Source organism: Pelodiscus sinensis, chromosome 3 (genome assembly GCF_052426305.1).
Source record: "Pelodiscus sinensis isolate ZL-2025 chromosome 3, ASM5242630v1, whole genome shotgun sequence".
NCBI classification, from domain to species: domain Eukaryota; kingdom Metazoa; phylum Chordata; order Testudines; family Trionychidae; genus Pelodiscus; species Pelodiscus sinensis.
The window spans coordinates 144,861,988-144,877,642 of record NC_143054.1 but is presented as its reverse complement, the minus strand read 5'-3'; the positions used below and the strand labels follow the sequence as shown (position 1 = coordinate 144,877,642).

The 15,655-nt window shown below is 46.4% G+C and overlaps 1 protein-coding gene across 1 annotated transcript in view; it reads right to left on the bottom strand.

Moving 5' to 3' along the window:
• Positions 1 to 15,655, bottom strand: part of DNAH8 (dynein axonemal heavy chain 8) — a 611,430-nt gene that overhangs the window by 199,521 nt on the left and 396,254 nt on the right. The window contains exon 49 of the mRNA XM_025186355.3: positions 13,213 to 13,374. Coding sequence (XP_025042140.3) covers positions 13,213 to 13,374 — 162 coding nt within the window. The remainder of the gene's footprint in view (positions 1 to 13,212; positions 13,375 to 15,655) is intronic.

The following is a 15,655-nucleotide window of genomic DNA, read 5'->3' as shown; positions in this document are numbered from 1 at the left end:
TCATAGCCATAATCACATTGTTACTGAATCTGAGACACCATAAACTACCTAGGACTCTAGTTCTTCCTGTTTTCTTAAGAGACTGTCTAAAAATCTCAAGGAGACTTTCTCTGTGAGGTACTCTCCATCACATATATTTATACAAGCCCCAAAAGGAAAAAATACTTACTGTCTAATACAGTAGCAACATCTCCCACAATTCATTATGAATGGCCTATACCTTTCCATTGTGGAATTTGGTAGTGGTACAGTTTTGCTCCCAAGGGCTCTTGGAGAGTTATCCCCAAGCTGTGAAAATACTCATGTAACTGTCAGTTAAGCAAATTATTAACATAAAATTCTATTAAATTTTAACTATATACATAACTGAGATGGAATGTATCAAACCTGCAATGAAGCTGATGCAGTAACACTGGCCCCGCTGGCAGAGAGAGCCCCATCCGCACAGCCCTGCTGGGCATGCTCCAACTGGAGACTGACTATAAAAGCCTCTGGGGCAGCTCAGTCAGGACTGACTGCTAAAGGGGAAGGAGGCACTGAGGGAGCAGGAGTAGGAGCGGGAGCACAGCCAGACCACGGCGTGGCAGCTGTGCTGGGAGCTGCTACCAGAGAAGCTGCAGATTGAGAGTGAGCATACAGAGAAGACGTAAGCCAAGTACCAGTAGGAAGTAGCCCAGGGAGGGGAATTGTACCCTGAGCACTCAGTGTGTTGCGGCAGGATTCCCCGCTGAGCGAACAATGGACCGTGCCTCTGCCAATAGGGGCCTAGGCTGGGACCTGGTGGAAAGGGAGGGCCTGGGTTCCCCTATCCCCTATTTACATACACCCATGTGGGGAGGAGCTTTACCAAGGCTGTATGGACTTAGGCCACAGGGCCATAATACCCTAATTAAAGGGGCTTATACATGGCCTAAGACCATGGGGGCCATATTACCCTGAAGAAGGGATGTGATGGGTTACCATCACAGAAGACCCCTTGGGGTTGATTCCCAAGGCACTGACAAAGCCACTGACACACACCTTGCTGCTCTCTGGGGCTCCTCACCACCCTGTCTTCCTGTGCCAGCTCCCTGGTCTCCCCCAGCCAAGGCACAGAGCTGAGGTCAATGCCCCCCAGAGGAGCAGTATAGACACTGAATCTCTTCAGGTCCAAGGAAAATGCAGTTTAGGGCCCAGCTTCCTGGGATACTACTCCCCAAATGAATTGTTTTGGTAAGCCCCTTTTAATGGAAGAGGGAATGTACACACTGATTCCCCGTCCCCCAGGTAACAATTATTTACCCTGGTCTTGATAGAAAATAAAAGTGATCTTATTAAGTATAAGCAGTAGGATTTAAGTGGTAATAAGTGAGAATGGTCAGAGCAAAGTAGATTACAAATTCAAAATAACAGAAAATACTTAGCTAATTCTATACTAAAACCTCAGTACAAACTTACTACAAGCTCACCCCTAAAACTGTTTCTTTTCCAGCTAAGCATTCAAACCAGGGCTGTTCCTCACCCTAGGGGTCTTTGGTTCCTTCCCTCAGGTGTGTCAGCCAGCCCCAGGACAAAGAGCTGCTAGTTTCCTAATGCTGTAAAGATTCCCACTTTTGCATGGGAAGTTGCATGGCCAGTCACTATCATTTAGGAAGGTCATGTGACTTCCTAAGACCAATCACTGCTAAGACTTATGGACAAAAGCTATTTGCATATGATTACTCAGACATTAAGTCATCCCAGCACTGGAAACAGCCTTAATGGCTTTCCTTTGCACATTTAAGGCCAGAAAGTATTCCATAGTCCATGTGTCTAATTTTACACTCAATAATAATACATACAATAGAATAAGATATACAGATCCAGCATATTATGACATGAAGATTGATAGGTTATATGAGGTAATTTCTCCATTGCACCTTTGAGTTAGGCAATCTGAGTCCATAAGTCTATTTCATGAAGAATGAGGGGGTCCATCACAGGGGGAACTTATGTATATGGACTGAGGCCATTGGGCCATATTACCCTGAAGAGGGGTGATTTGTATATGGGGATTGAGGCCACTGGGCGGTATTACTCTGAAGAGGGGGACTTGTGTATGTGGACTGAGGCCACTAGGCTGTAATACCCTGACCATAGGGGTGGACATTTGATCAAGGCCACGGGGGCCATAACACCCTGATTAAAAGGGTGTTTATATTGACTGAAGCCATAAGGCCATGCTGTAAATAGCCTTGGGAGTGGTGAGATCATTCAACCGAAAGAATCAAGCCAAAGGGCCTCCAAGTGCTTGCCGCCAGTGTTCCCTCTAAGCTTTTCCATCCATGTAAGGAATAAATTGGGTTATGTGCACCAAAGTATGTGCAGATGTGCACCACCAGGAGAAACACATACTGCTGGTTCTGGTTATTGTGGGAGCTCTGCTAATCAGCTGGGCATCATTTGAACCTCTCCACATAAGTGCTCAGCTTAGAGAAACATTACTTGCCACCCCTCAACAATAACTCATATTCCAAAAAAAAAGAAGAAATTACCACAATAGACTTAATTATGGGGGATGTTATTGATAGAGGGGAAATTATTAGGCAAGAAGCTATCAACTCTATCCCCAGCAGTCTGACACAAATGAAAAGCAGTGAGTAGTGAATTATGTGAGTTGGGAAGAAAAGAGACAATTTGGATACTCAGAGCACTTGGCATGTTGGATAAAAGAAAGCATCTTCTTGTAAAGTGGTGTGGCTGAGGCATATCTTTAGTCTAAGAACACCCAGAGTATGCCATAGTTTTTCTATACAATGCTGTACAGAAACAGACAGAATTACAATAGAAATTGACAGAATAAGGGAAAGTCATCCTGACTTTGAGTTGTATGGAAAGATGCATTCACTTTTAGCAAGAAAGATCTTGGGGTCTTTACCCCTTTGTCATAATTTTAGGTTCCTGCATGGATAAAGCTGCCAGCTCCTTAACTCATCTAGGAGGCATGATAGCAACAACAACAAAAACACTTGTAGGTATCATTTAGAAAAGACTGCTCTGACTGCAGGTCTAGAGAGTCTGATTGATATCAGAAATCTGAAAATTTGAGATTCCTCTGCCAAAGAACCAGAGGATCCTGCACATGAAGATGCTACATGAGTCTGACACCTGGCAATGGTGTTGAGCTGGAGCTCCTTGTTCACACCATCATGAAAAAAATCCAGATTATCTGGAATACCAGAATTTTTGTTTTCTTGATACTCTGAGCCAAATCTAGATCAGATAAAGGAGTAGTCCGTTAGTATCCAAAATAATTTGGAAGACAGTACAATTCCAGTTATTTTGGCAATCACCACCTTTCAATAGCCATGCTGTTAATTGGAAATGGTTTGGGTCTGGCTGGAAGATAGTACCTTGGTGATGGACAGATACAGTGGAGATTCCATTGCCAAGTCTACCAGATCCAAATAACATGATTTCCTCAGCTTGGCCTAGTCTACACTAGCACTTTACATCAAATTTACTCACATATGGTCATTTTTTTCTAAATGCTACCAAGCCTGTTGCCTCAACTTTAAAGGCAACTGAAGTTGATTTCAGTACTCCAGCTTTTCACAAGAAGAAATGGTATTCCCAACCTTGCATGGTTGCCTTTATAATAGGGTGGACACAGAACTGGCAAAAGTCGAAGCTATTGCCTTCCGCAGTTTTCTACTCTGACTGCTGTGGTCAGAACTTGCACCTCCAGGTGAGCAGAAAAAGGCCTGGTAAATTTGAATAGTATTTGCTGTGTGGCCAGCATTGTGAGCACTTCTCAGCGTGAGCAGCACATCGCACCACAGATGGACATGACTTTGACAAATGCAAACACTGAGATGAATACTTATGCTCCCACGGGCTCCAGTTCCTAAGGGTGAAAAGAGACGTGGGGCTCATCGAGGCATAGGGAGATGAAACCATTCCGTCCAAGCTCTGAACCAACAAGAGGAATGTGGACATTTAGATGAAGATCACAAGCTTCCTGGTGGCTAAAAGCTATTCCAGGGACCCCAGCTGTGCTGAGTCAAATCAAGGAGCTAAGGCAATCCTACCACAAAGCGAAGGCAGTGAGCAGATGGCTTAGTGCAGCACCTCAAAGATGCTACTACTACGAGCAGATGGGCCGCCCCTGGCTTTGGCAGAGGTTCAACTGAATCAGGAGACTCCTAAACCTACCCTTTAAACATCTAAATGCACATTCCATCATCATTCTGCACTTGCTCAGTCTGTTGTTAAACTCCTCCTTGCTGGTGTCCAGGCTGTCTGTGTACAGCTTCATGAGCCATGGGACCAAGAGGTAAGGTGGGTCACCAAAGATCACAATAGGTATTTTCAGCTCTACGATTCTGATTTTCCTGTCTAGGAAAAAAGTGCCACTTTGCATCTTTCAGAAGAGGCAGGAGTTCATAAAGATGTGTGCATCATACACCTTGCCTGACCATCTCACATTGATGTCAGTAAAACAGACCTTGTGATCCACCAGCACCTGCAGCGTCGTGGAGAAGTACCCCTTGCAGTTTATGTACTCCATGGCAAGGTGGTCGGGGACCACAATGGGGATCTGTGTTCCATCTATCGCTCCATCACAGTTAGGGAACCCCATTGCTGCAAAGCCATCCACTAGAGTATCCTCATTTCTCAGAGTCACCACCCCCTGTAGCAGAATGCTGTTGATCATTTTGGCTACTTGTATGAGAACAACCTCCACTGTAGATTTCCTCACTCCCAACTGATTCTGCACTGAAAAGTAGCTGTCTGGCATTGCAAGCTTTGATAGGGTTATTGCCACACACTTCTCCATGGTCATAGTGGGTTTTATTCAGGTATTCTGGCACCTCAGCTCAGGGGAAAACCATTCACAAAGTTTCAAGAATTTTTGAAACATTCAGAAGTTTTGCAGCCACTGCTGAGAGCCCCATCTCTGTATCACAATGCAATCCCATCAGTCTGAGCTTGTATCATGGTGCCAGAAGTGGTGTTGTACTATGTCCACAGGATTTACTGGAAGCTGTGCTAGCATCAGCGCCAGGACTTGCATGAGCAGCAACTCCATGCCATGCTGAGATTTGTCCTCCTCCTTTTCCTGGCAGAGTGACGTGTACTCTCACCAAGTACTGCACCATTAGGCATACCACCACACACATCAGCATAATAATGGTTTGTTACAAAGCGGACTTCATGTTCACGTTGCTATGGTGTCTATACAGGCAACCAGGGCACAAAAAGGTGTGAGCACAGTGCCTCTCATTAATCTCACACAAGTTGGGGACAGACTAGTTAAGCACATTATAGGATGCTGATAATATGAGCCAATAACCATCCTTTGCACAATTTTGGTCACAGGAGCATAGTCCAGATTGCAAAGTTACCCATGGCTCATCAGTCTCTGAGTCGATGGTAGGCTCCTCAGACTACATTACATTCTTCCCTATAGTGAGGACACAGAACCTCAACTTCACAAAATTGGGTGCCCAGAAATCAACCATATTAGAGTCAACCTTATCTCATAGTGTAGACTTGCCCCTCGTGTGGAGATAGAACCTTACTTTCTTCTCACCTTATCTCCTGAATCCTCTTCCTTAGAAGTGTAAGAAGTAAAAATGTAGAAGTGAAAAGCAGAACCTGTGAGAGAGATTATCTGTCAAAAGTGATCTGAGATCTGCTTTTCAGGGGAAATTCTTTGGCAGTTTTCTATTCTTGTGATGGGTAAACAGGTTGGCTGCTAGAAGGCCATACTTCTGTGAGATCAGATTCAAGACTTCCTGATTCAGACACAATTCTGAGTTGCTGTTTGCTGAGTCAGATTGTCTTCTGGTTCAATTCTCATTTGATGTATATTGCTGTTATGAAAGAAAAAATCTTTTCTGCACAGTCTATTATTATAGTCCCCTTTATTTAGCACTAGTGAGGCCACATCTGGAATATTGCACCTGATTCTGGGGCCCCCACTACAGAAAGTATGTGGACGCATTGGAGAGGGTCCAGCAGAGGGCAACCAAAATGGTTAAGGAGCTGGAGCACTTGACCTACGAGGAGAAGCTGAGAGATTTGGGCTTATTTAGTCTGCAGAAGAGAAGAGTGAGGTGGGATTTGATAGCAGCTTTCAACTTCCTGCAGGGAGGTTCCAAAGAGGATGGAGAGAGGCTGTTCTCAGTAGTGACGGATGGCAGAACGAGGCGCAATGGTCTCAAGTTACACTGGGGGAGGTGTAGGTTGGTTATTAGGAAAAAGTATTTCACTAGGAGGGTAGTGAAGTACTGGAATGGGTTACCTAGGGAGGTGGTGGAATCTCCATCACAAAAGGTTTTAAAGTCTCAACTTGACAAAGAGCTGGCTGAGATGATTTATTTGGCATTGGTCCTGCTTTGGGCAGGGGGCTGGACTCGATGACCTCCCGAGGTCTCTTTCAGTCCTAGGATTCTATGATTATCTTGATTGGTACCAAACATAAAGCAGAGCTTAGATTTCCTCCCGATTACTGAAATGTACCACACTGGTAAAGTTGTTCAACTGGGCCAAAACATCCTGGGCCTTTATGATAGCTCTGAAACTCTCATATGGCCAGCTTGATATGCTATATGGAGAATAGAGTTTTATGGTCTTATTCCTTTCAATGGAGCTCCAATTGCCTTTATGCAATTCGGTTTCCCAGGTGTGCTCTTCTCCCCAATAGCCTGTTTTGAGTATCTGTACATGTCAAAGGCATAGGGGAGATCCTTGTGGGCATTCTCTGGGATTGTCTCTCAGTTGAATGTAGCCAGACGTGAACCCCCATTTTAACATCCATCTTTGTCTGCTTGAAACCATGCAGGGCACATAAGAGCAGGAAAACAGCATATTCTTTGAAAACCTTGGAGCAGGAGGTTTAGATATGCTGGCTCAGTGACCGTGACCAACTGTAAGCAGAGATAGGAGGGTGGTCAAACTAATTGTTGACCAAGAGGCTGTACATCGTGTCCTTGACTTAACCCATATTGATACGAACACATAACCGTCCGCGGGGGGAGGAATCTCCTGTCCAACAAGAACATCCGGCAGTCCTAATTATCTATCTTCCTCTCTTACAAGTGTAAATTAACTTGAAACTTGCTTATAAGAACTGGCGCCACAAAACAGACCAGTAAAATTTGGCCTCTTAAGATAAGAAAGAGAATACGGGCCCCCAGGGGTATAAAGATGAGTCCAGCAGCACACTGACTTTGTGTGTCAATCTATCATTTATCTGCTGGTCGGGTTTGGTGTTTGACCTCCCGAGGTTCCAGAGGGGACGCCCACCTCGTATTTGTCATTCCGAGGAATTGAGAGACTGGCCCTGGCCTGACACGCTGGAGTCGAGAGGCACAGAAGGGGGTAAAAATTGTACCTGGATGTGGTCCTTTGTTTAAGTATATATACATAGAGTTAGAGCTCTTTAAAGATTAAGCTGTCATTTGGTACCATTATTTCTATTTTCTATCTTTACCTTTTTCCTGTAACCATTTTAAGATCTATATTTTGCTAATAATTATGAAATAGAGCAATAGCCATTGTAACCATATGATTTATAAGTTCCTTTAATAAACCTGTAACTGTTTAAGTTTTAAGCTGACTCCTTCAGTTGCTGTAATAGAACAAAGCACAATTTAAAAGAACTTCAGCCGGTCATAAAGGGACAGACATAGGGAGAGCTTGGGCGTTTGGATCTGTGTCACTCCCAGGTGACAAGATCCGTTGGGGCACCTTTCCAGCCTTTCCCAGGCTGCCCGCTGCGAAGGAACTTTGTGTTCTAGCAGTTAAAATCTAAGGTGTAATAAGCTCTTCCTACACACTGGGGCGTCTGTTAGCCTGTTTGGCTACCCTCTGCGAAGGGACTGTGGTCCTAGCAGTAAAGTCACGGACGTTAAAAACTTTCGGGGCTCCTTTCAGCCTTCTGGGCTGCCCGCTGCGACGAGACTTCGTGTCTTAGCAGTCAAAGACTTAGGAGACATACCCACACACACTGCCCTGACCGTCGGCTGACAATACCATTGTTGGAACCAACAGTGATACTTCATATGTTTTAATGACTGGATCCATACTTTCAGGATAAAAGCCTGTGAACACCAAATATAGTACCTTGCTCAAGGGGTGAATCCTATCCACAAAACTGGATGTCCCAGTAGTTGGAGATACTATGCTAGGGATGCCTTTGTGTTTCTGATGAACACAAATATCAGATTTTAGATTTTCTGGAACCTCTCCATTGGCAGCTCATTATCTCTTTCACCCTTTTGTGTGTGGTCAATTAAGGCCACTCTTCTGGAAACAGCAAACACTGCTTGCTAGATTTAGATCTTGTCAGAAGCACATTCATTCTTTTTCATAATAAGCCCTTGTTAGTGGTGATACCACTACTGGCTTTGCCATCTGATCTGTGATTCTAGGCTTTCCCCCCAAAGAAGGCAGAGCCTGCTGCCTTTCCTCTGATACTTTTGTGAAGAGGGTGGACAAACAGATCATTTCTCTGTTATGAGTTTGTAGATCCCCCTTGATATGCTACATGGGTAGTAGAGGCACTGTTTCATTTTGAAGCCCTGTCTGCCATCATCATACACAATTGTTCTCACAAACAGGAGAGAGCCTGTTATGACACAGAAGCTCACAGGTGATTCACTACTCTATGTCAGCAACTTGTGCCAGGACTGACATACTTACTATACCTAACACACTTGTCAAGTTATATTCCCAAAAGGTAGCATGTAATATATCATTGTAAAATTAATAATGATCAGTGAGTTATTATTCCTGTTTAAGATGTGTACAGAGAGTTATAGATGTGCATTAGAATTCTGTTCAGGAAACAATACGTAAGCCCAGCCTGCCCTAGACAATGGAATGTGTATTTGTTTGGCTCACCAGTGTGGTGTCAGGCAGAGACAAAGAAGCCACATTTACAGAAATGATAAACAGGGCCATCAACATATCAAATAGTGGAGATTATCCTCTTGCAGGAACCTGAATCTTAAATTATAAGAAATTGCATCCACTGATCATGTACAATATTACTGTATTATAAAAATATATCAGGTATGTTTTTGTGGTGATCAATATTACTGTAGAGTATATTTATACTATATGAGGAATTATGAATACTCACTGATATCATGCTTTAAAGTCTGTAACAAAACAAAGGGAGAAACAAAGTTTCTTTCCAGACAGAAAAAAGGGCAGATATCTGTTTTTACTGAAAATTAAGCAAAGAATGAATTCCTGCCTCACACAGATCAATGTTTTTATTAGCCTGGTATTTGTAGAAAAGCTCTGCCATGCCTAGGGGAAGAAACAAAGGAGTCCAGCAGGGAGCTACTAAAGTGGCTGCCACCAACAGACTGCTATTTATAGGATACAGAAGAGGAGGAAGAGAAAGGGACAGTAAAGTCTGCACAAAACTGCCCCCAAAACGATAACATTAAAGCTGACATAGAAATAGTTCGGAGCAAGCAAACTATTGGTCATGGATAGCATGTGAGCTGCCCCTAGGCCTACCCCTTCTGTCAAAGGCCACACTGCCCCTCTTCCCCCTGGCCACACTACCATAGCATTCACAGAAAACTGGGCACTGAGGCCCCAGTCCCCACAGCCCCCTGAGCACAGGATGAGCAACCTCAGTGGCCCCAGTTCTTGCCAAGTCCTGGACAGGCAGCCCCAGAATCTGAGCTGTAGATGTGGCGCCCTCAGCCCCAGCACTTCCAAGCACAGGGAGGACAACCTCAACAATTCCAGTCTCCTAAGCACAGTATTCCAGCGATTCTCCAATGCACCGCCCCCAAACATAGGGCAGGCACAGCCCCAGCACTACCAGTCACACCGAGGACAGGGTACTACAGCCTCAGAGTGCTGTGGCCCCAGTCCTGGAGTGCTGGGTGCTATAGCCCCACTGTTGGGAAGCCCAAGCACTAGGTGGGTGGCTATATAGTTCCCAGCTATCACAGCCCAGTTACCCATTCCTCCTGAGGACAGCATGGGCACTCCCAGTACCTCCAGTCCTCCTGAAGCCTGAGGCACCACAGACCAAGCCCAAAACAATGTGAACCATGGTCCCAGTACTGTGCAACCCAAGTGCTGAATGGTCATGGTTTTGTCAGACACACCCCTTAGCACCAGAGCACCAGGAATAAAGCCTAAGTCCCCCCACACACATGCCGCCCAGTTGGTCCAAGTCCCAGCTGCAGGCTGGCCATTCTAGCCTCAGTATGCTTCTGGAAAGAAGACTGCCTGTAACACGGAAGAGCCGGGTTCAGGCAATCTGCGCATGTGCAGAACGATCTGTGCATGCGCAGATCACCAGACAGCGCGGCTGGCGAGTGGGGCTCACCGTGGTTCGGTGAGCCCTGCTAATAGCCATTGGTGGACCTAACTTCCATGAATCTATCTAGCTTTTTTTTGAACCCTGTTAAAGTCCTAGTCTTCACTACATCCTCTGGCAAGGAGTTCCACAGGTTGACTGTGCTGAGTAGAGAAAAACTTTTGTTTGTTTTAAACCTGCTGCCTATTAATTTCATTTGTTGACCCCTAGTTCTGATATTGTGGGAATAAGTAAATAAGTTTTGCTTATTCACTTTTTCCATGTCAGTCATTATTTTAGACCTCTACCATAGACGCCCTTAGTCGCCTCTTTTCTAAACTGAAAAATACAAGTCTTTCTAATCTCTATTCTCTTTAATCTCTCTTCTGACCATGCTGTTGGATCGTTGGTGCTCCCCAGTGTGGTAGGAACCATGCAATCCAGCTGCTCCAGTGCCGGCACTGAAGCCTGGGAGCGCTATGGCTACACCAGCCAAGGAGGGCTATGGGTGTTGGCTCAGGCCCACTAGTGTATCGGGGTCACCAACATCAAGAGCCCCATACTCTGGGGACCAATCTCTTACCAGTGAGCCACACCAGGGAACACTGGCTTACTTTCACCTTTGCACATCACCCATACTATCGTTGTTGTTGCAGAAGATCTAGAAGTAAGTCAGGGTATGTCTACACTACAAAGTTAATTTGAACTAACGGACGTTAGTTCAAATTAACTTTGATAGGCGCTACACTAGCACTCCTCTAGTTCGAATTTAATTCGAACTAACGGAGCGCTTAGTTCGAACTAGGTACCTCATTTTGTGTAGCCCCTTAATTCGAACTAGTGGGAGGCTAGCCCTCCCCAGCTTTCCCTGGTGGCCACTCTGGGCACCACCAGGGAAACTCGTCTGTCCCCCTCCCGGCCCCGGAGCCCTTAAAGGGGCATGGGCTGGCTACAGTGCCCGTGCCAGGTGCAAGCCTGCCAGCACCCAGCCAGCAGACCTGCACCTAGCACGGCTCGAGCCAGCCACCCGCTGCCACCCAGCCCTCCGCCTCTTCCCGGGACCAGGCTGGCGGCTCCCGGGAGCCTGCCCGGATCCGCAAGAGGCGGGCGCCCGCCTGGTCTAGTGCGGAGATTGTGGACCTCATCCACGACCTCCACAATAGGCACAGGAAAGTAGCCGTTTAGGGCAGGATAGCTGCCAGCCTGGCCACCCAGGAGCAGGAGTGCATGAAAATCAAGGGGGTCCACTGAGACCCCCGACCCTGAGCCCTCAGCTTAGAATGGCCGTACTGGGTCAGACCAAAGGTCCATCTAGCCCAGTAGCCAACACTAGGGACCCTGGAGGGGATGGACTGAAGACAATGACCAAGCCATTTGTCTCATGCCATCTATCTCCAGCCTTCCACAAACAGAGGCCAGGGACACCATTTCTACCCCCTGGCTAATACCACTCCATGGACCCAACCTCCATGATTTTATCTCACTTCTCTTTAAACTCTGTTCTAGTTCTAGCCTTCACAGCTTCCTGCAGCAAGGAGTTCCACAGGTTGACTATTTGCTTTTTGAAGAAGAACTTTCTGTTATTAGTTTGAAGGCTGCTACCCATTCCTTTCATTTGGTGTCCTCTAGTCCTTCTATTATGGGAACTAATGAATAACTTTTCTTTATGCACCCTCTCCCCACCACTCATGCTTTTATAGACCTCTATCATATCCCCCCTCAGTCTCCTCTTTTCTAAGCTGAAAAGTCCCAGTCTCTTTAGCCTCTCTTCATATGGGACCTGTTCCAAACCCCTGATATTGTAGTTGCCCTCCCCTCTCCCACCGTCTCTCTTCCCCTCTCCCACCTCCTTTTCCCAGTCTCCCCGAGTTTTCTTCAATAAAGAGAGTTTCTATTTTTGAACACACGTGTCCTTTATTTTGTACATCAGGAAGGGGGGCTAGGGAGGGGTAAGTGGAAGGAGGTGAGGGAGGAATGGGGTACGAGCCCCCGATGGGGAGGACTGGGGTGGCTCTGCGGGCTTTTCGGGGTGGAAGCTCTCCTGAAGCCCCTTGATTGACCACACACCCCCCCAGATGGCAGCCTGTGGCAAGTGCAGCCGGGCCGATGGCCGAGTGCTGTGATGTGCCGAGTGTGGACACTCAGGGCACTCCAAGCCAGTACTGCTTTGCAAGTGGGGAACCCCTGAGAACTCTCTGTCCGGGGTGGGGGTCGGGACCCTTTAAGCGCAGCCCTCGGCTAGCCTGAGGCAGCAGCTCCACACTCTAAGTCCTAATCTGATCCCCTGCCGGCACTGCTTCCGGCCATCCTTAAGCTCAGTTCATGGTCCACTCAGTGTGAACATGCTAGTTCGAATTAGCAAAACGCTAATTCGAACTAATTTTTTAGTCTAGATGCACTAGTTCGAATTAGCTTAGTTCGAATTAGCGCTGTAGTGTAGACATACCCTCAAAGAGGAAGTTGTCAGCTAGGGCTGTGTTACAATGTTCAGCTGACCGTGGTACCCGAGACAAGAGAACAGACCCATTCACCTCTGAATTGTTGGAGATTTGTGAGTGCAGAAAAGGATTTCTTATACCTGTATAAATAGATTGAAATGGAGTACTTCTATGGCTCTATTGTGAGCATATGCTCCTCGGGCTCAAGGGTCCAGTCAATGAAAATGGGGCAAGAACTCCCTGTGATATACAGATCCCTATTCCTTGACAGATTGAGAACCCACGGGCTAAGAATCAGGACAGCCACAGTTTAATACTAGAGCCCCCAGAGAGAACTATTTCTGGGAGCATATCCTATGCATTATGGGCTGCAGAGAATGTGATATGCAAAAAGGATTATTGACATACTGATTTCAAGAGCATGTATTATGATCTATAGGTTGTCTGAAGGCTTTGAAAAATAAGGTACTATACCTGAATAAGCTTAAGATTCCAAGGTGGATGATTAATCAATCCTGCCTCTTCAACCTGATTAGAGACTGCAGCCTGTAGTTCAACATATGTACTACTGTCCAACTGTAGCCCAGGGAACAGGTCATTGATGAGGCTAAGAAATAAGGGCTCATCTTCATCAACCTGAAATATGGTGGGGGGAGGTAGTTTAAAAAATACAAGTAGGCATACGATAGTTTTCTTTTGTCATAAAATCAAAATGAATCATTATATTACAGTAATGACCATTAAGCAATTTAGGAGCTTATTTCAAAATTATATGCTGATTATGCTCCTAAATTCAAGCTTCCAAAAAAGGAGGAAAAGGAGTTTTCTCACCTTGTGCAGTAACTGAAATTCTTTGGGATGAGTGTTTCTGTGGATGCTACATTCCAAGTATTGGTGCATCACTGTACCTTTGCTTGAGGAGTTTTATGGCAGTGCCCTTACAGGTTGTGCACACATGGTGCTTGCCTCACATGCCATTGGTTGTTGAAGAAGTATCATGTGTGACCTGGACTTCTCAGTTCCTTCTCTACTTCAGAGCCTGGTTTAAACTCCGAAGCAGAGGGAAGAAGGGTAGGCAGTGGAGCATCAACAGGTACTCTCATCTCAAAGAACTTCAGTTACTGCTCATAATGTGAGTAACCTTCTCTTCTTCTTTGAGAGATGTCCCTGTCGGTGCTCCACTGCAGATAACTGTAAAGCAATCCCCTCAACACATTAGTGGTCTCCAACCTTTTTAAGCACAAGATCACTTTTTGAATTTAAAGTGCAATCCAAGAGCTATCTCAAAATATAAATGTGCTTGCCCCACCTCCCTCCTGCCCCTTCTCTGAGGCCCTGCCCCTGTTCACTCCATCTGCCCTCTCTTGCCCTCTTGCCCTCACTCACTTTCACCAGGCTGGAGCAAAGGGTTGGGGTGCAGGCTCTGGGCTTGGATTGAGGGATCTGGAGTGTGAAAGGGGCTCTGAGCTGTTCTTGGGGCAGGCAGTTGGGGAGTAGGAGGGGGTTCCAGGTGTAAGCTCTGGGACAGTGGTTAGATGCAGGGATGCTCAGGGCTAGGGTAGGGGCTAGGGATGTAGGAGGGGGTTCATGACTGGGGTAAGGTTTCAGGATGGGGGATCTAGCTGGGCCCTGCTTACCTAGGTGGCTCCTGGATGTTAGTACAGTGGGTCTATGGCAGGCTCACCCCTGCCCTGGCCCTGGACCACTCCCTAAAGCAGCCAGAAAACTCCATCCCAAGTCCTGTTGTGCCCCTTCTCTGCTCTGCGGAGAAAGGACACAGAGTGGGAGAGGGGGCACCTTGATATTAGTGCCCCTCTTTTTCCTCCCCAGCCCTGCACAGCAAGCAGGAGGCTCACTGGGAGGAGAGAAAGCTCCAAGGCAAAGAGCAGGAGGTGCACAACAGTGGAGGGAGAGGCAGTTGAAGTGCTGGCACTTGATAGCCTCTTGGCCAAACCAGTTAGGATCACCTGTCAGAGGCTTCAAGATCTACTGGTAGATCCAGATCACCTGTTTGGTGATCACTGCTCTACATCATAGGGCTTTGGAGTAGGATGAAAAGCACTGTAGGCTTTTACTCAGCCACTTTGAGTATCCATTATAGTGCCCTGTGTGATCATAGAATCATAGAATCATAGAACTGGAAGAGACCTCAGAAGGTCATCAAGTCCAGCCCCCTGCTCTAGGCAGGACCAAGTCCAACTAAATCAACCCGGCCAGGGCTTTGTCAAGCTGAGAGTTAAACACCTGGGCTACGTCTACACTGGCCCCTTTTCCGGAAGGGGCATGTAAATTTCACTAGTCGTCGTAGGGAAATCCGCGGGGGATTTAAATATCCCCCGCGGCATTTAAATAAAAATGTCCGCCGCTTTTTTCCGGCTTTTAAAAAAGCCGGAAAAGAGCGTCTACACTGGCCCCGATCCTCCGGAAAAAGTGCCCTTTTCCGGAGGGTCTTACTTTGAAGTAGGAATCATTTTGGTTGCCCTCCGCTGGACCCTCTCCAATGCGTCCACATCCTTTTTGTAGTGGGGGGCCCAGAACTGGACACAATACTCCAGATGTGGCCTCACCAAAGCCGAATAAAGGGGAATCATGACATCTCTGGATCTGCTGGCAATGCTCCTCTTAATGCAACCTAATATGCCATTAGCCTTCTTGGCTACAAGGGCACACTGTTGACTCATATCTAGCTTCTCATCCACTGTAACCCCCAGGTCCTTTTCTGCAGAACTACTACTTAACCAGTTGGTCCCCAGCTTGTAACTATGCTTGGGATTCTTCCGTCCCAAGTGTAGGACTCTATACTTGTCCTTGTTGAACCTCATCAGATTTCTTGTGGCCCAATCCTCCAATTTGTCTAAGTCATTCTGTACCCTATCTCTGCCCTCAAGCGTATCTACCTCTCCCCTCAGCGTACTGA